Consider the following 18,555-nt stretch of genomic DNA (forward strand, 5'->3'; position numbering starts at 1 on the left):
AACAGCGTGAATGTAAGCAAAATTTTTAACTCATATTTGTCTTTGCTATGAGGAGTGATGTCGCAGGGCCAGGGGTGTTGCTTCCCACTCACCTCTTCACAGCTGCCTGTGGCAAGTGCAGCCGTCAGCCCTTCCCCTCCCTCCATCCTGCCCTGGTGCACAGCACCTCGGGCACCCAGACCTGCTGGGCACCCTGTGAGGAGCTCTGCCCCGTCACACTGCACACCTCGGGCTGCCAGGGACCAAGGCATGGCCAGGACATGCTGTAGCACTGCTAAGCTCAGGGGCACTGCTCTGACCGTGCGCTGCTTTTTGGAAATGCCTGTGACAATACTCTGACAGCTTTCCCCACCAGCCTGCATTAATGTTATTTGTGAATGCTGTCTCAGGCAGAAAGGACAGTGCAACAGCATGCTTCGGATGTTATTCCCAGTTCTATAAAAGCAAAAGTTCAAACCCACATCTGGTACAACATCTGCTTGCAGGAAAATATATCTAGTGACAGGAACACCATTAAATTATTTTATAAAATGATTTGGTTGGCTAGCCAGAATGAAATCAAACACGAAGAAAGATACTGTATGGTGTGGCTTGCGTGTTTTAGATGTTAACAGATGACCCCAGTGCTCAGGGAGATCAGAAAGACATAAAGTTCCTACCTGATTATGACGGCTTTCAAACTAGAATGAGACTGCTGTCCCTCATCAGAAATCTAGTTCACTAACAAGCACCATTCCAAATGTGCATACCTAAGACCCTGGCCCTGTTACAGGTTTCTTAACATTACTCTTCCCAGTTAATCTTACCTAGTTTAGAATAATGGAATCATTAAGGTTGGACAAGTCCTCTAAGATCATCTGGTCCAACTGTCTCGCCCACCACCAATGTCACCCACTAAACCATGTCCCCAAGCACCACGTTCAACCTTCCCTGAAACACCCCCAGGGACAGTAACTCCACCACCCCCCTGCGCAACCCGTTCCAGTGCCTGACTGCTCTTTCTGAGCAGAAATGTCTCCTCATTTCCAACCTGAACCTCCCCCGGCACAACTTGAGGCCATTCCCTCTAGTTGTAGCACTGGTTACATGTGAGAAGAGGCTGACAACCAGCTTCCCACAACTTCCTTTCTTCGTTCATAGATTGTTCGTCTTCTGTGTTTGTTTGTTTTTTTCTCAAATATAACAATTTTATAGATTAAAAATATACAGAAAACTGTCTTATTTCAAACAGGCTTGTTTAAAATAATTTTTATGCACCGGAAAAGAAGGAGAGAAGGACAACTGATATGAAGATGCACCAGACGGCGGATATACCATATGGGTAATGCATGGTAACATTTATTTGAATAAAAGGGCTGGCAAGATGAACAGGCAATCAATTTACCAGTAAATACAAATCTAATTTGTCTGTCACTTTGAAATATTCCATGCCAATTTGATTATAGCAGCTTCCTAAATTACTGTCTTCCTTCAGTAACTGCTCGTTATCCCACACCTCTCGTTTTTATAGACAACTTCTCCTTTAACTATAACATAGTCAATCAATGTTTGATGTCCCCCGAACTGGTAAATCAAATGCTCCCACCTAAAAAGACAACGAGATGTTTAAGAATATCTGTTATTTGCATAAAAGCAGGTCACATACCTCGTATACCTGGCAATTACAAAATATTTGCTTAAACCATGGGAACCATTTGCTTAAACCATGGAAAACACTATTCCCTGTTGACATTGATTCAAAATTCCACATTTACATGTTGGTCTCTTGTTGCATGAATACAATGAACTAATGTACAAATCATTACAGAAATCCTTCCACAAAATAAACACGTATTATATTTAGATAATTTGTCAATAAGCACGGGTTATTTGTAATATTAGCCCTAAAACTATTATGCTTTATCTTCCACTGGAGTGATTAAGGAGAATGAAAGTGGGTCTAAAATGCTAGCAGTGTCCCTTTTTACAGATGAAAATAACTTTTAAAGCACAAGGAATTCATTAACCTCTCCACTATCCTTCCGGTGAAAAATTAAGTCCCTTATGTTAAATCACATTACAAATGATAACAGAAGAACATACCTTGATGAATTTACAATAACAAGGTCCCCCTGCTTGCCGATCTCTATGGAGCCATGCGTGTCTGATTTTCCCAGAGCATAAGCTGCATTAATGGTGGCAGCTGCTAGTGCTTCATTCATTGACATCTTCATGTTTACACAGGCCAGATGCATCACCATAGGCTAGCAGGAAAATTAAGCAGAAAATGGGAGTTACCAATAACAAAAATAAAGTTGTTTATGCCTCAAATCCCACAGCACTCTCCTCCCACCTTATGCAAAAAAAGGAGTTGTCCCACATGATGTAAATCTTGCCAATTCCAAAATGAGAAATGTGGAATCAGGAACTTTGCAAGCTTTTTTTTTTTTGAAGCCTCAGTGCATTTGAAAAATCAACCCCCTTTAAGTTTCAAGAATTTCTGGCAAAAAGTACCAACCCACATAAATAGGCAGGAGCAATTGTCTAAGCTGCGCATGCAGTTCTCTGTGGATACGAAGAATGTTTTATGCATGTAAGATCTACACACAAGTCATACTAGCGGGAGATTTTGTAATTTTGTGTTGTTGTAAGTATTAGGGATAGCTTACCATTGAAAAACAGTATGCATTAGGATTAAAATCACTGCCAAGAGCAACTATAACTCCTTCATTTAACATTTTTCTAGCTTGAGGTTGTTTCAGTCTAGTGGGAAAAAAACGCTTGTCAGTACAATTCTCTTAGTTATTACATGATGAGTTACAAGAGCAAAAGTCATCACTCAGTTTGGCTACATCCATGCATTCAGTTACATCGATTCCTTTGGAGATGAAAGGCCAAATCCTCCTCTTGGCTACCTATCACCCTATGGACAGCATAAATGGAAACTGTGATCCACTGTTTTTGCAGTAATAACATGTGACAGTAACCACTATCAAGCACCACGCTGCAGGCCACTGAAATGTTGGTATTTATCCAGGCCTCAGCCACTTAAGGATTTACAAGGTGAAAATCTTCATTTCTCAAAAAAGTAATTTTCTAGTCTTTTAGCTTCAAAGACAGACTTGCAAACACGAGCAGAGGCATAACCAATGCAATAGTCTCTTCCTGATTCTGCTGGCAATTCGAAATAACTTGACAGTGTGAGTTTCATTTGTATATATTATAGGATTTCTCTCACTTAGCAGTGTTAATGCAAACAATAGCTAGCTTCACTAGCTAAAGCTAGCTGCTTCATAAAAGCCTCATGCTCCCACTGAATTCTATATAAACAACCCACCGGGGTGCTGTAACTTCAGGGTTATGCAGGAATCCAGCTTCATAGATCTGACCTTCTACCACCGATAAAATCCACTAACGTTATGAGCATGATGTCCCTGGTTTACATTACTTGGCAGTCAGGAGGTACCTCTGTAGTAACCACCAGCTGAGCTCTGATCTTATGAACAGTTGCATTTACAATCAACTTCAGTATCAGGAATAGCTGTTTCAAAACTGTTCAGCCACTTGGTAAAGCTGGGTAGGTGTTTGCAAGGACAGTCAGCAGCCTTAGGAAAGGCACTCACTAAGGAGTTTTAGCCAGAGCTGCTGTAACACCAGCAGCACCAACCATAATTCCCAGAAATAAACCAGTGTAACAATAAAAATGAAAACACAGAGCAAGAGCTACTCAAAAAGTAGTTTTAAAAGCACTGCAGTTAACAGAAAAGAACAATAAACAAGATCTCTGAAGAGCTTTTATTTAGTATAAGACAATTTTCTTGCTATAGAAGTCTCCTAGCAGATTTATGAGAAAATACCATGTTCTGTACACAACAGGACCCTCTGAGAGTTAACTGCGTTTAAAAAGATTTGTCTGAAAAGCTGCTCCCTGTCCTCACATGTCCTCTGTGCTCTACTGCCAGACTCCTACTAAGGAATACTGCAAACAACTGTTAGCAAAGGCCAAAATGAGAGCATGTTTATCATTAAGCAGCCCTTCAGTTGCATTCTCTGGCCCAGTTCTGGTCATCATATGAAGCCCTGGCTGCTACAGATTTTCTTAAAACTTGGGACTACTGCAGGGGCAGGACCTTGTAAGGTCTGAAGTCTCATAATTAGTAGTGGAGCTGAGGGAGGCCAGCATCTCAAAGGATGTACCACATCAACTCACAGCAACTTTTGGTCATATTAGTGCCGTGCAGCTTTTGGCCCTCTAATACTCTTAACTAGTTATCTGTTGTACCTCAAACATGGCTTCCTCTTTTTAGAGTATATTTGAACGGGAGATCTGTGTTCAATAAATAGTGCACTGGACACCAGAACAAATGAGGCCTCATTACCATTACTCACAGCTGATCATTATCTCAGTCTGAGACTTATCCTGAGGTTATAAACCTTTCACTGCATGGATTCTCTGGAACAATGTGAGCTACAGCTGCTGCCTATTCCACAGGTAGATATGGTTCTGCTGTCTCTCCTTTACCTCCCTGCCCAGGGTCAACCTGCAGGACCTGAAGTTTTCTCCAAGATCTGCATTCTGGCAGTGCGTTTAGTTGCAATTAGCCAGTGGGTTCAGAAGCAGTGTTGCAGGATATGCTAACCATAAATATGAGCACAAGCACAGACACAGAAGTGAACATGATCAGAATGACACAGATAACAACTGCACAAGCCCTTCCAACTCCTCAGAAAGCAGGCCACTGAAAAAAAAAAAACAAATCAGTTTGAGGATTTTTCTCTTTACAGAATAGAAGGCATTATTGGGTTGTGGTCCTCATGACCTAGAGTGAAGCAAGTGATCCATTTATGCTTATCTGAAATCTCTGCACATGGAAAATAGTGCATTTAAGCCAATTCTGCTCAGCATTGCCTGGGTAAAATCATACCAATTTTTTACGTTACCCAGTCTTTTACCTCTTAAGACAACCAAAGGCTTCATTTCCCAGCAAAAACTTCTGCAAGACAGCAAATACAAACACTGCAGATAAAAATTGCCTGAAAAGAAGCCAATTCAATTTTCAAAGTCTAAATGTGTTGATGAAAACCAGTCATTCTTTTCTTAAATGAATGCCTGATTATTGTCAGCCTATCACGAGGGCTAAATTCTAGTGTTGACTAAACCACTCACAATCTACCATGAGACTTCTCAGAAGTAGGGTACTGCCTCGTTTTTGGGAATGTCCACCAGAAATATGACATGAGCATTCAGCTCTTTGTGATTTGCCTTCAGTGATCTAGCCTGCTCATTAAGAGACAGATACAAGCTTACATTTTTGCATAAGACCCTAAGCCACAAATATGTTTTTGTTGTTACAAAAGTTTTTCCTCTAATCAAGTGGCCTTACCTTAGCATGTAGGCAGTAGTTGGCAAAAGGACAGCTGCACACTTAGCTCTTGCTATTGCTGCAATGCCTTCATCACTAACTTCTTCTAGGTGGCTGATAGCCTGGGCTCCTAGTTCAGCTCCAAGCTGAGGGAATTATCAGGAGAATTACTCAATTAAGGTGAGTCATATAACAGTGAACAGTTAATTCAGTCAAACAGTGTTGTTATCAAATGAGTGGAGCAGACAACTCATTGTTAATGTCAAATTTACTAAAAGAAAAATCATAAAGAGTGCCTGAAAGAACAAATGAAATGCAGACACAAACTATTTTCTACTTTACTGCGTGAAAAGTTAATCAGAGAAAGGTATTAACCTGAGAGGAAGGGAACCTTCAGTGGTGTTTTTGACAGATGAACGTGTACACTATTGGCCAGCTACGGATAAAACCATTATGAACTCCTGTTCACAAAGTAAGCAGAAGAAAAGTGCTGACAGAACTGACACTAGTTGCAGAACAAGCAGTGTGACTGCTGCTTTCTGTGGTGAAGCACCAAGAAGGCTTTTATGATCAATTAAGATTTTCTTGAAAATATAGCAGAGAATAATCTGAGCAGAACTCATGGGAAACAGGAAATCTTTAAATGATGGTAAAACATTGAAAGGGACGGACTTTCTTTAACAAAATAGTTTTGAGCCTATTCTTGGCTAAATCAACCCTCTGAGTGTGCTATACTGCACATCTTGTTACTGCTAACAGTACATTTGAGGAAAAAGTATTTCCCCAGTTGCATATAAACTATTCTTTTGTCATCCTTGGGTGGATAGCCACCTCCCCCATTCGTATCACATGTGGAAGATAAGCGAAGTCGATGTTTGATTAGGCAGTGCATGTCAGTCACACAGGTCAGGGTTTCCTTCCAGGTCCAAAACTGCACAATGGCTGCACATTCGCATTGTCTATGAATGATCTACTTCATAAAGTATTTGAAAAGAAAACCTTGGATGTGAAAACTGCAATTCTTTCAAAGACTGAGGTCTAACAAAAGCAACGCAAAACCAAAAGTGGCTGAACTGAACATTAAGAGAGAAGTACCTCAGCAGATTTCATCGGATGGAGTTCATCACCATGGAAGTTAATCTGTAACCCTATATCTTTTCCAGCTTGAAGAATTCTCCTAGTAGAATCCAGATCAAAGACTCCCTTCTCACAGAACACATCTATATTGTTAACATGCATTTCACCACTTAGTTTGAGTTCTTTCAGTTTAGGGAGATGGTTATTGATAATGTCATCTGCGGCCTCAGTAGCAGTTTTCCCTCTAATGAAAATAAAATGTTACAGAGCCATAAGAACAAAAACTTTGAAGCTTGGCAAATATTCAAATCATACATGCAATTACCAGATCGTTTAGAAAATGATGCAAATACAAATCACTCAAACTTCAGATTAAAAAACAAAAGATGATGTAATTTATGTACGCTCAAACCATGAGCTACTTTCCATTCAAAAGTTTTAGCCTATATTACTCTTTATTTTATAAGGTTGGTTTTTGGATGCTAACCAAGACATGGGACATTTAAAAACCAATACTTCTGCTTTCCTATTCATATATTCTGACCCAGTTGCATTGTATCCTAAAACACAACCATGCAAAATATGTAAATGATTATTTTAATGTCTTAAATGATATTCATGCAGTATTTTTATGCAAGTATCAAAGCTCAAAGGGTATGTGTAGTTTTTTTTTTTTAACCTCTCCTCCTTTTATGATATCATTCAGAGCAATAGCTAGATAACCATCTCTAAATCAGACAGGCCTTCCGAGATTAGATCTGCCAATGTCAGAACCATTTATGAACCTCCTATTACACAAAAGATAACCCAGGAGAGATAGGTAAATGGCTCTGAAAGAATGAACAATCCCAAAATATGTAATAGAGTTAGTATTTTGCAATTTTAAGATCTGAAGATAAGTGACATACTACAGTTAAATGTCTGTGACAGCTCAATCCTCATTTCAGGCGCTGTAAAGCATGCGCAGACCAGAACTGCACAAGTGCCATATGTGGGGGAGTTCAGGGTTTTACAGTGGCAGTAAATTCAAGAAGCCCCAGTCTGCTCTGATTTACAAATGAGGTTGTGCAGTTATAAAGCGGAGTAAAACCTGGCACGCTGCCCTTCTTTTGTTCACCTTTCACAGAAACAGTTCTTGGGCTTGCTCAGGCTCTTACTATGTCAAGCCTTCTCCCTTTTCTGCTTTGGGCTCAGTAGTCTTTGGAGGACTTTGGACTTAAAAATTAGGACCAGAGCCAAGACAAAACATTCTTGATCTCACATTTTTGGGGACATAATGCCCCAAAACTGAAAACTGATGTTGTTCTAATGCAAGAGGCTTTTGCTCAGGAAATCACTTTGAAAATTCCTTCCTAAAGATGAAAAATGGGCCCGGTAAAGCCTTACCAATAAACTAATAATAATAATAAAAAAAATAGAATCAGATAGCCCCAAAATCATTAATTTAATTCAAAATGATGACTAGAGGAATGGTAAATCAGTTACTTCTTTGCCCCCCTGCTTTAAGCCTGCTTTTTAGGTTAAATTCTTAAAGAACCAGCAATATTCATAGTCCAGAAGTTCTAATGCTGGAAACATTTCTGCAAGGGCAAATGGAGAGGAACAAACATTAAGTACCTATAGCAAAAGAAAGCGTTACTTTTTAAGACTTACATAAATCAGAAAGATTTAAGTAAAAACAGTCAAATCGATCTTAACCTTTTGTTTACGTGATTTATGCATATCTACAGGACACTTTTATGGAATATAATGATGAAAGGAAACTGGCATGAGCTTATGTGGCTTGGAAGATGTCTGTTGAACAAATCCTAGAATCCACAAGCTCATCACTTATTTGTATCTGAATCATTCAAAAGAGCAATTTCCAGCCCCAAACCTGTGGGCAATGTGCTCCCCTTGAGATATTCCACTGTTACTGAAGCTGCAGGAAATTAAGAATTGAAAACTTGAGCTCAACAAAGCATGATGCCACCTTCACTGTGTAACTTGCCCCAGATGTTCATGAGCCAGTCAAAGGCAGAGGACCACCACTCTGAACATTCAGGCCTTAGATCAGGGAAAACTGCAAAATTCTTCCCAGAATAAAAACCTGAGGCAGAATCTAAGTTTGATGGGTCAAAGAAAATGCAAGCAAAATATTCTGGACATGAGCATATGAAGAAAACAGAAGAGGATTTAAGAAGACCCAAACTGGGAAACATATTGTTTCAAATATACTTTGTTACATTTTAGGAAAGCTTGGCAGAAGAAAATTTTCTGAAAACAACCAAATTTCAATGCAAAGCAGTAACACTGACAAAGAACAAGAAAAATTAAGTCACATTACTTTGGCACGGAATGAGCTCCACAGTATGTTGATGAAATGCCAATATCCATGGACTGCTTAGCACGTTCAATCACTCTAAGCATTTTAAGTTCCGTTTCTAAATTTAAGCCATATCCACTCTTGCACTCAACCAAAGTAGATCCTGCTCTGCGCATGCGTTCAAGTCGGTGTTTGAAAGTATTGAACAGCTCTTCTTCTGTGGCTTTCCGAGTGTGTTCGACAGTAAAATGAATACCTCCTCCAGCCTGGTGGATTTCCATATAGGAAGCGCCTGCCAGCTTGGGAGAAAAAAAAAAAACAAGAACACCACCACACACATACAATTAGCCATTAAGTGTGTATTTTCTCTCCAAGTGATTATGGAAAGTGCCTTGAAGTATCTTTGCAGTGAGAGAGAAAAAGATAAAAAATATCCCCATTAATCCTTCCTCCCTCCTTCTCTCTACTCTTCTCTCTCCCCTCCACCTAAGCAAAGAAACGATGTAAAAAGCTACATAAAAATAATGTCCCCTGGGCCCTAGGAGAAAACCTATCTCTACCTTACAGATTCATTTATGTGGAAAAACAAGAAAGAAAGAAAAAAGACTTCATGATTAAGATGGGAACAAAAGGTGACAATCCTGATTGCTTCAGTTAATGCAGAAGTACACTGAGACTGGCTGCAAAAGCTGCAGTTCCACTCCCCTTACAGCCTATCAGTCCTCACAACTCAGCCGTCCTCCCTCACTTGTATTTCGTGACAGAAATTACATTATTTTCTACATATGAAAGACAGATGTCACTAGAAAGAGTTATGCATTAAAAAAAAATAAAAGAGAGAGAAAGAAAAATCCAGCTCTATAATTTCATGCTGTTACCTTCATTGCAAACTCATGAACCCTATCACCAGCCCACACTGGGTGCGTATGTGCATCTACCAGGCCTAAAGAAAACAAAGTAAATGTACACTCAAGTTATTTCACTGTAGGAGAAAAGCATTAACATGTAAGCAAATTAAATGGACAACAGAAGCTCCCCTACAAAGCCTCTGTTTACAGAGAAAGAAAAATCCAAAATGTCTCCAGGAAACTTGCTCGGTTTCTCATGTTGTTTTGATGATGTTTTATTTGTTGAAGTGATAAATTACAATCTTTGAAATTGTTTACTACAGTTTATTTGTGTTCTCTGAAGAAAGCAAAGTGTTTATGCTGGGCTCAGCACTCTAGCACTTACTCTAGCAATTGCCCACTTGCTCCAGTGGGAGCTTTTTCAAAGAGCTGTGAAACCAACACTACTGAATGCCAAAGTGCATTTAAAAAAAAATAAAAGAGGTCTAACAGCTCATGCGGTAATACCACCAGGAAAGTTTAAAATGCAATATACTTGCTCAGAATCAGGTAAAGTTTCAGAGTGTGTGACAAACTCCTGTACTGCCCTTGGGCCTCCAATTATCTATGAACAGCACCGACAGAGATGAAGCTCCACAGCTGAACAGCTGATGGAAAGGGGACAGAAAGAGATGTGAGATTTAAAAGTCACTCAGAGAACCTGCTACATTACAGCTGTGATCTACGATACAGATGTAAGGTGAAACAATAGAAGACACAGCTCAACCATAAAGCCAAAAGAAATATCCTGAGTGCTGCAACCTTACCCTTCCAACAATCCTGATGAGGAACGTACCATACTCTATCCCCCACCACATTATCAAACCAGTACTGAATGAAGAGGAAAAAGGACCAAGGAATGCTTCACATGTGTATTTTGTCTCTAAGCACTTGCAGCCTTTCTGCATTACATCAATATGACAAAACAAACCTACCCGGCAATACGCATTTCCCAGTGCAGTCAATTTTTCTTTCAAATGTTGCTCCTGAAAACTGATTGCGAATAACATCTGCGGGGCCCACAGCTTTTATATAACCATCTCTGTAAATAGATGATGAACAAAGAAATCTTGTATCTCTTTAAAGGTCAAGATCCAAAAGTGGTCAAAGAGCCCCTGAAGCAACAACTCTAGCAGCAGAGCAGGAACATTGAGAACTGTTAGCAGGACTAAAGATGCACAGAGGAGGTGACTTGCTAATCTTATGGAGGCACAGCAAATGATGGGTTATGCTATACATTTCTAGTTTGCTGCTGTAACACTTGTCTTGTCCTCTCCTTAGACTCCTTTAGGATGATACCTTGGTACTCTGTTCTAACTTCTACTACACAACGTTATTATTCTCGTGTGGATCAGCAAATGTAACGCATTCCTCCAGCAAGTATCTGCAGGGCATTCTTCACAAGGAAGCCAGTGACACTGCTATCCCTTGCCTCCCTGTGAGCTGTGGGGATAAATCTGCTCGGGGCTGATCTTCAGTTCAATGGGCATTTTCTCAGGGTGTATCTGGAGGATCGTACTGGGGATCTCAGACTGTGCTAGGCATGGGGCATGCACTGACTGCACAAGGCTCCACCTCACCACACGAGTGGAGCCGCTGGGCTCTGTTCTTTAAGCCTCGCCTTTCTCCAGCTCTTTTCAGGAGTTGGGGACAGCAGCTGGGAGTCATCACAGGCAGCGCGCTGAGGGCACCTCTACGCTAGGCAGCAGGGCTGCCAAGAGGCAGGCACGGTCACAGCCAGAGTGCTCAGGAACAGGAGAGAAGAGATGGAGTCGCATGCATTCATTAACTGTGATTCTATTAATTGCACAAAGTGTTTATGTGATTGCTGCCAGTTCACGCCAGTTTGCCTAGAAATAAAGCGGAGCACAGGGTGACAGTCACAATCTGCAGCATGCAAGCAGTTATCATTAAGAGGCTAAAGATGTGCACATCACATTAAAAAGTAAGTTAGCAGGACACTGATTGAAATGATGGGAATTACGAGCGCACACTTCAAGGAATCATTTCTGCACACACCGGAGCCCAAGCCTCGCCCCACCCAGACCCCATCCCCACACTGCCCACCGGGGGCGAGGGCACCTGGCCGCCCTGCAGCCCCCCGTCGCTGCCACTCACTGTCCCACCACCAGGCTGGCGTTTTGCAGCACGGCCAGGCTGGCCATGCCGGCCTGCAGCAGGTACTTCTCGCCCCGGCCGCACACCAGCACCAGCTGCCGGGCGTTCTCCAGCAGCAGCCGCTGCTCCCCCGCCATGGCAGCGCCAAATGGCGGCCGGGGGGCGGCCGCCGCTCGGCTCAAAGTCCCCCGGGGCGGTGCGCGAAATGGCGCCTCCTGCACCCAGGGGGGCCCCGGGGCGGCCCCCTTGGCAGGCAGGGTAGGGACCCGGTGGGTTTTCCCCAATGGGTTTTCTCAGGGTGCTTTTGGCAGGATCACTGGGCTGCTCTCCCCATCACAGCACAGCCCAGACCCCCGCAGGGGAATGGGGAGCTTCTGAGCTGGGTGCGTGTGCTGGCACCCGTGGCATCGACAGCCTGCCAGCTGCAGCCCCCGAGGGAGCCTAACACCTCTCATCGCCCTGGATATCCAGGCAGACACTCATTTATCTGGGTAGATGCTAATTTATCCGAGTCCACGATCAAAGGTTTGTTAGATTCTGCTGCCCCCTACAGAACTCGGGATGGGAGAGCTGGGGAGCAAAGGCTCTCCATGTGGATTTCCCATTTTCTTCTCTTCAGGTATTCACAGCGAGTGTGGGGCTCCAGTAATTCCCAGCTGGCAAACGGAGTGGATTTCTGAGTAGGTGGTCCCTCAAACACCTCTGTGATGGTGGTAATCTTCAGACACTCTATTATCTTTTAGAAAGGGGCTTGATGTATAATGCTTAAAACACACTTCCGTGCATACACATACTCCTATATAGCAGAAACAGATGGATTTGTTGGCTCAAATCCTGCACCACACCATAATCTGTGTCTTCCTTCTGAGCATTCTCTCTCACTAGGCATACAAAAGGTGGATATGAGAGGTGGTAGGTGGTGCTGTGCTCCTTCCAGGAGATCCTGCTGCTTATTTTGGCTTTCCCTGGTAGTATAACAGTTTGTATGAAAGTAGAAATTAAAGAGGAACCTCTCAAGAGAGTGATAGCAAGGGCAAAACACCGCATGGGATGACGTTTCAGCAGCAGAGGTGGTGTGAGAGCTGGGGTGTGAGGAATGCAGTGCCGCGCGCTGTCGTGGGGTCTGGCACTTGCCAGTTCAGTCCTGCCCATAAAAGCAGCAGAGCTGAAGCACACCCCAGCACATAGCTCACATCTTGTGTGGTGGGGTGGCAGGCAAATAAAGAGGTTTAGAATGAGGACTGAACAGCTTCCCTGTTGCACTGTCTTATGGCAGTTTTTAAGTACTGCAAAATCACCTTCCTTGTATTCACAAGTATTTTCATTCTCAGCCTTGTGCTCTGCTTGCAGAAAACTCAGTGTTTTGTATGCACACGTTGTATATAGGATGTGTTTTCTGTTCAGGATTCTTCTCTTTAATAGGCAAGAAAATTAAGAACAAGGTCAATCTACTGCAAAGCCCGTGGTTTACGACATGCTGTCTGATATATTTTTTTAAAGTACTACCCAGAGAGACAAAGCGGTTTCTAGGTTGCATCCTCAAGAAATTCTTGAATTTGACAGAAAAGAAGATATTCTATAAGTTGGGCTGTATTATAAAGACATTAATGTCAGAATTCACAGGAGGTAAAAACAGGAAGATAGACTGCCAGAGGAATCTACTAGGGGAACTCAGTCCGTTAAATGTAGTGCCTTTAAATCACAGCCTTAATATTCCAGTAAAAGTGCTTTTTGAAAAGATTTTAAAAATATAGTATCTTAAATAGTGTCTGATTTAGTTTTTCCTGCAAAATTGCGTAAATATTGATAAAAGCAATCAAAGGAATATAACTCCTTTCAGAGCAAAATACGGAAGGACAGTTCCTTGTGTCTTGATTTACTGAAAAGGTGAGTGTTGAAGCTTGAAGGATAATATCCTATGCTGATAATACTTTTGTAGTTATCTTTGGGCATTTTAGGTTTCTGGAGTTTGCAAGTTTTTGTTAAAAAATAGCTCATTTCACTGAAAATTAAGCAAAATAAGATAGTAGAAAGAATATAGGAAATAGAAAAAAAAATTGCAAAGACACGTGAAAAAGTAAATGGATGATCAGGTTATTAAGAGATTCCCTCTCTTCTTGCATGTAGCCATGCATAAACACCTCAGCATTGTGATTCATTTCTCAGCAGCCCTTGCAAAAGCAAACAGAAAAGATATGGCCACTTTTCAGCTGATGGGTATAGGATGTCTGTTCTGGAGTATCAACAGCCCATTTTTAAGTTAGGGAGTGTCTGCCGCGGTCAGAACAGCATATGCAAAATGCTCTCCCATTTATTTTGCTGCCAGAGATTTATTTGGGAAAAAGAAAAAAAAAAAAAAAAAAAAACTTTTCTACTCATTTTAACCTGCTACAGGACTTCCTTGTTTGAAGATTTTTTCAGTGATATTTCTCAAGCATCAACAAGCATCACTGTGCTATGTTGAAGAACTCCCTCCCTTCAGGAGGGCAATGGGCAGAAGAACGCTTGCTATGGATCATAGGAAGGCTTTAGCTTTCTCTGAAAAGGCAAAAACGTATTCTCTACCCTCAGGGTGATGACTTAGGCTGCTGGCTGTACAGCACAAGTTGAGACGTTTTTCTCTATTCAGCTGAGGAACTACTCACATTGATTCACATATACATAATTTGTTCAGCATATACTAGGGCTTCCCAAAGTTATTCTGAAAAGCTGTAAGACTGTCATGAGGATGGCACCACCTGAATTCGGTGCTCATCTTACCCAGTTCACCTCCAGCCCCACTTCCTCCAGAGGAGCAGCTTTCAGTCAGTGCCAGGCCACTCCAGGCAAGGAGGCAGCTGGATGCTAAGATGACAGGCCCAAGCATTTTCCCCTCCGATCCTGATACTGCTGTAATTATCAATGAGAACACGGAGAACGCACTGCTCTGAATTACGTGTATGTTAAACTGGGCATGCTGTATCATAAACCAGACATGGGTTTGCCCCTCCTTACTGCTACTCAAAATGTTCTAGAACACATCAAACACTTTTGCTCTACTTGTTTGGAGGTTTCCTAAGTCAATCGCTGATTTAAAAGTACTGATTTATTCATGTACTAGTGCTTGTTTTAGCTTAAATGGCTCATTTCCCTTTCCCAATGGGACTGTAAGATACTTCAGAAGAATTGTGAAGTAAGTCTTCAGGCTGCCAAAGAGGAGCTGATCTGAATAATGAAAGCCCTTCACAAGTACATCCTATGTGAATGTTCTCTCCTGGCAACCTGCAGCTGCAAATATTAGAGGAGCATGTGCATAGACACAGGGGTGACTTCCATCACAAGAAACAGGGCAATTTTTCTCTGCAGTAGCTGCCTTTTTTTTCTTCCCCCAGTGTACATAATCAGTATATCCAAATCCAGCCGTGTCTGCCACTCTTTCACACGTCATTGCTGAAAGGACATAGGATCCTCACCCAGGTACTGGGAGACCTGCACCCACTTTGTGCCCACCAGTTACCATCAGTGTAGCTGTTACAGATTTTTCACTTACTCCAAAACACTCCTAAGGGTGACAGCGTCAATTCTACTGCTCAGTAGAAACTAAGGTGCAGCTGCAGTGGCTCACTCACGATTCAGTAAGCCACACTGCTGAGGTACCAGGGTCTGGTTCTGTGTTCTGTGCCAAAGTAACAATTTAAATCCATGAACTCCTCTAGCTGTTTGGGTTCTGGTTTGCAGAACACCCCGCCAGCCACCTGTAGGTAGATTCTGAGCTCCCTCAGACCCCCTCACACTGTGCAGCTCTGGCTGGCAGCACTGGCAAAGCAGTGGCCTCCTTTCACCAGGAAGTGCAGACAGGTAAGGAACAGGTTCAGTTAACCTGTGTTTGCTTTCAACATTTGAAAACTGGTTACTGTGTTCTTGCCAAAACATTAGTATCCTGGATGCCTGATAACAGAGGGCTTTTCTTTTTTTTTTTTGGAGGTATGAGACTGAGAATAGACAGTCCCATTTTGCAGTATGTTGTTTTAACTCTATTAGTACCATTTAAATTCATAGACATTTGTAGCTGCTGGGTCTTTTGTTTGCATGGTTATTAGCTACAGTTTATACAAATTTGCCCTGCCTTAAAAATGGTTCTACAACCACGCTTCAAGCTTCACAGCTCAAAGAAGCACAATGTTACTGTGGGGCACTGCTGTATAATATCAATATCCCACCTGTATTGAAGTCTTTCAACTATTTCCAAATAGTTCATAAACCAATATAAAGTGCATTTAGATAGTAACTACATATGCACTGTGAAGCATGCACACATCTGTTTTCCCACGTTTCCATTGGGAAGACAACTGGTGGTTTGCTCACAGCCTTCAGCCCTTAAGTAGAGAAAACAACTAAGAATGAGGGCCCTGCAAATACTGAAGATGACTTTAGTTTTTCACATAGAGGTGAATTTTCGTTTCTGCTTAAACAAGGCTACCCAGCATTGTATCTACATTTTCCTCATGGAGCTAGTTAGAAAAATGAGTCCACGGAATTTACTTTAACTTCCACTCTAAGCTAGTCTGCACCACAGCCTGACAGCAGAGTGCTGGCACTGACACTAAACTGAGATGACGCAAGAACGAACCGTCTGTTTTCTAACAGATTAGATCGTTACGTACATCTAAAGAGTAGACAGCTTTGCATATTTAATCCATTCTGAGAACCATTTAAATTCACGTATTTGCCTTGAAAGAACTGGTGTTTGTTGACACTAGTAATAAAAACTTTTGGTTGTGGATTTTTTGGTTTTGTTTGTATGTGTTGTCTTTTTTTTAATACTTACATTTCATTCTACAGTTTCCGTTTTATGTTGACATCATTGCCTATTCCACCAGCATTGTTTTTTCTGGACATCAACAGAAGATTAGAGACTTTTTAAAGGGTTAACTTCCCCCATGTTAGAATACAATAACAACAACACGTAAACACTGTATTACAAAAGTTGTGGAAAATAAAAAAAAAAAAGAAAAAAGTTTATTCCCAGATATACAAAACACCTATTCTCTCATTTCTCCATCTTCTTCCTCCTCTTCCACACCTCTGATGTACAAAACATTATTGCACCTGTAAAGAGAACCAAGAGTTACTTTAGCTGAAAGCATTTCAGTTTTCCCCACATATACGCTGCTTTAAGCATTTTCCTACTTCACTGCGACCTGGCAACAGCCAAATCCTGCCTAACAAACTGCTGCTGTTGACTTTACGCAACTTTCCCAATAAGTTCATTATAAATAGGAAAAACAGTTTATACAAGTAGTAAATAAGGATGTATAAGAAACATTTCCATTTGGGTCTGCAGTTATGGGCAATAGCTGTAATTTCCAAGTATGCAAAATGTTTTCAGCAGCAACAGCAAAGTAGGTACCCTAATATACTCTACTACTGGCAAGAAATTAATAGATCTGCAGTAACCCTAAGAGGTATTTAATTATCTGAAAGGATCATAAATACTTCTTCACAAATACTTTTGTTTTCCTGCCTTAGATGGGGTCTCAGCTTAAAAATTACAATCTTTGTGCGCTTCAGTAGCACTCTGCACTTCAGAATAGATGAGACACACAGTACCTGGTACTACGAGTTTTAACACACGCAGTAAGAAAAGGTTTGGCAAGATGCTGCCCCCGCTACACGCACCCCAATTACCTTATCAAAACTTCGCCCAGGTGTCCCGACAGCGCCCCGTCGATGTACTCTTCTGTGTTGGCGAGCTTGGGAAGAAACCAGCACCAAAGTTACCGCGCAGGAGCCGTGCCCCAGCGGATCTACCCCGCGGCCCCCGGTGAGCGGGGGAGGCCGCCCCGCTCCCCGCAGCGCCCCTCACCTGCATGTTCATGTAGCCGTCGACGGAGACGAGGTACCCCTTGTACTCCATCCCCCACTTGAGCTTCACCATCACCGGCTTCCCCGTCAGCCCGTTGAGGAACGGCTTGGGGTTGAGGGGCAGGCTCTAAGGGGACACCGCCGGTCAGCACCGCCCGTCCGCGGCCCCCCCGCCCCTCCTCTCCCCGCCCCGGGACCGTTAGCGACCGTTAACGGCCGCCCCCCGCCCGCGCCCGCCCCCCCCGCCCTCACCATGGCAACGGGCGCGCGGCGAGGCCCGAGCAGCGCGGGGCGCACGCGGGAGCGGCGGGAGAATGGGAGGCGGCGCCGCGGCCGCTTCCCCTTCCGCCGGGCGCCGCGCCGACCTCTAACCCCTCACCTCACCCCGCCCCGTCGCGGGGAAAAACGCGGCCTCCCATTGGCTCGGCCGGGCCGCGCGCTCCACCCCATTGGCTGAGCCGGCCGCCCGCCGCCCCTCCGCAGCCAATAGCGGGTGCCGCGTGCCGCTCCGCGACCGCAGTTAGCGCCCAGAGCGCTGTGGGCGCCGCCATTTCGCGCAGGCGGCGGGGCCGGGCGGGTGTCCCCGCGCCCCCTCCTCGGCGCTGCCCCGGGGCCGCCCCCGGGCGCTGCGAGCCCGGCGGAGGCTTCGCGCCCCGTCCGCCGGGTGTCGCCGCCTCAGTGGCGCTGCCCGCTCCGCCTCCGTGCGGCTGCGGCGCCGCCAGGGGGCTCCCGTTCGTGTACGGGACTCGGGTGCGCACCTGCGGCCTCACGGGCTGCGGGCGTGAGGGTCTGGGGGCGGCTGGGCGCTGTCCTGCGAGCGCTTGGCTCAGGTGGAGGAGTTGCCGGGACTTTTCCTTGGCTGTGGAGAGCGTCAGCCCCTTCACGCTCCTGAAACCTCGGCCCTGCTGCTCCGTCGTTTGTGGCTGTTAACTTTGGGCAGGCAAATAAATGAGACAATCTTCGTGCTGTTTGCTATTTGTCA

The 18,555-nt window shown here is 43.5% G+C and overlaps 2 protein-coding genes across 2 annotated transcripts; both read right to left on the minus strand.

Annotated features, from left to right (window-relative positions):
* Positions 1-1,470: 1,470 nt before the first annotated feature.
* On the minus strand, positions 1,471-11,866 carry AMDHD1 (amidohydrolase domain containing 1). The gene is made up of 9 exons (XM_032202745.1): positions 11,730-11,866; positions 10,547-10,653; positions 9,603-9,667; positions 8,746-9,023; positions 6,438-6,663; positions 5,364-5,488; positions 2,649-2,742; positions 2,083-2,243; positions 1,471-1,585 (listed from the first exon to the last, which is right to left on the minus strand). The coding sequence occupies exons 1-9, from the start codon at positions 11,864-11,866 to the stop codon at positions 1,471-1,473; spliced, it is 1,308 nt and encodes a 435-aa protein (XP_032058636.1).
* A 4,709-nt stretch (positions 11,867-16,575) lies between these two features.
* SNRPF (small nuclear ribonucleoprotein polypeptide F) lies at positions 16,576-17,914 on the minus strand. Its single transcript, XM_032198815.1, has 4 exons — positions 17,826-17,914; positions 17,575-17,700; positions 17,397-17,461; positions 16,576-16,817 (listed from the first exon to the last, which is right to left on the minus strand). The coding sequence occupies exons 1-4, from the start codon at positions 17,826-17,828 to the stop codon at positions 16,751-16,753; spliced, it is 261 nt and encodes an 86-aa protein (XP_032054706.1). The 5' UTR covers positions 17,829-17,914; the 3' UTR covers positions 16,576-16,750.
* Between the last annotated feature and the right edge of the window lie 641 nt (positions 17,915-18,555).

Source organism: Aythya fuligula, chromosome 1 (assembly GCF_009819795.1).
Source record: "Aythya fuligula isolate bAytFul2 chromosome 1, bAytFul2.pri, whole genome shotgun sequence".
Classification (NCBI taxonomy): Eukaryota; Metazoa; Chordata; class Aves; order Anseriformes; family Anatidae; genus Aythya; species Aythya fuligula.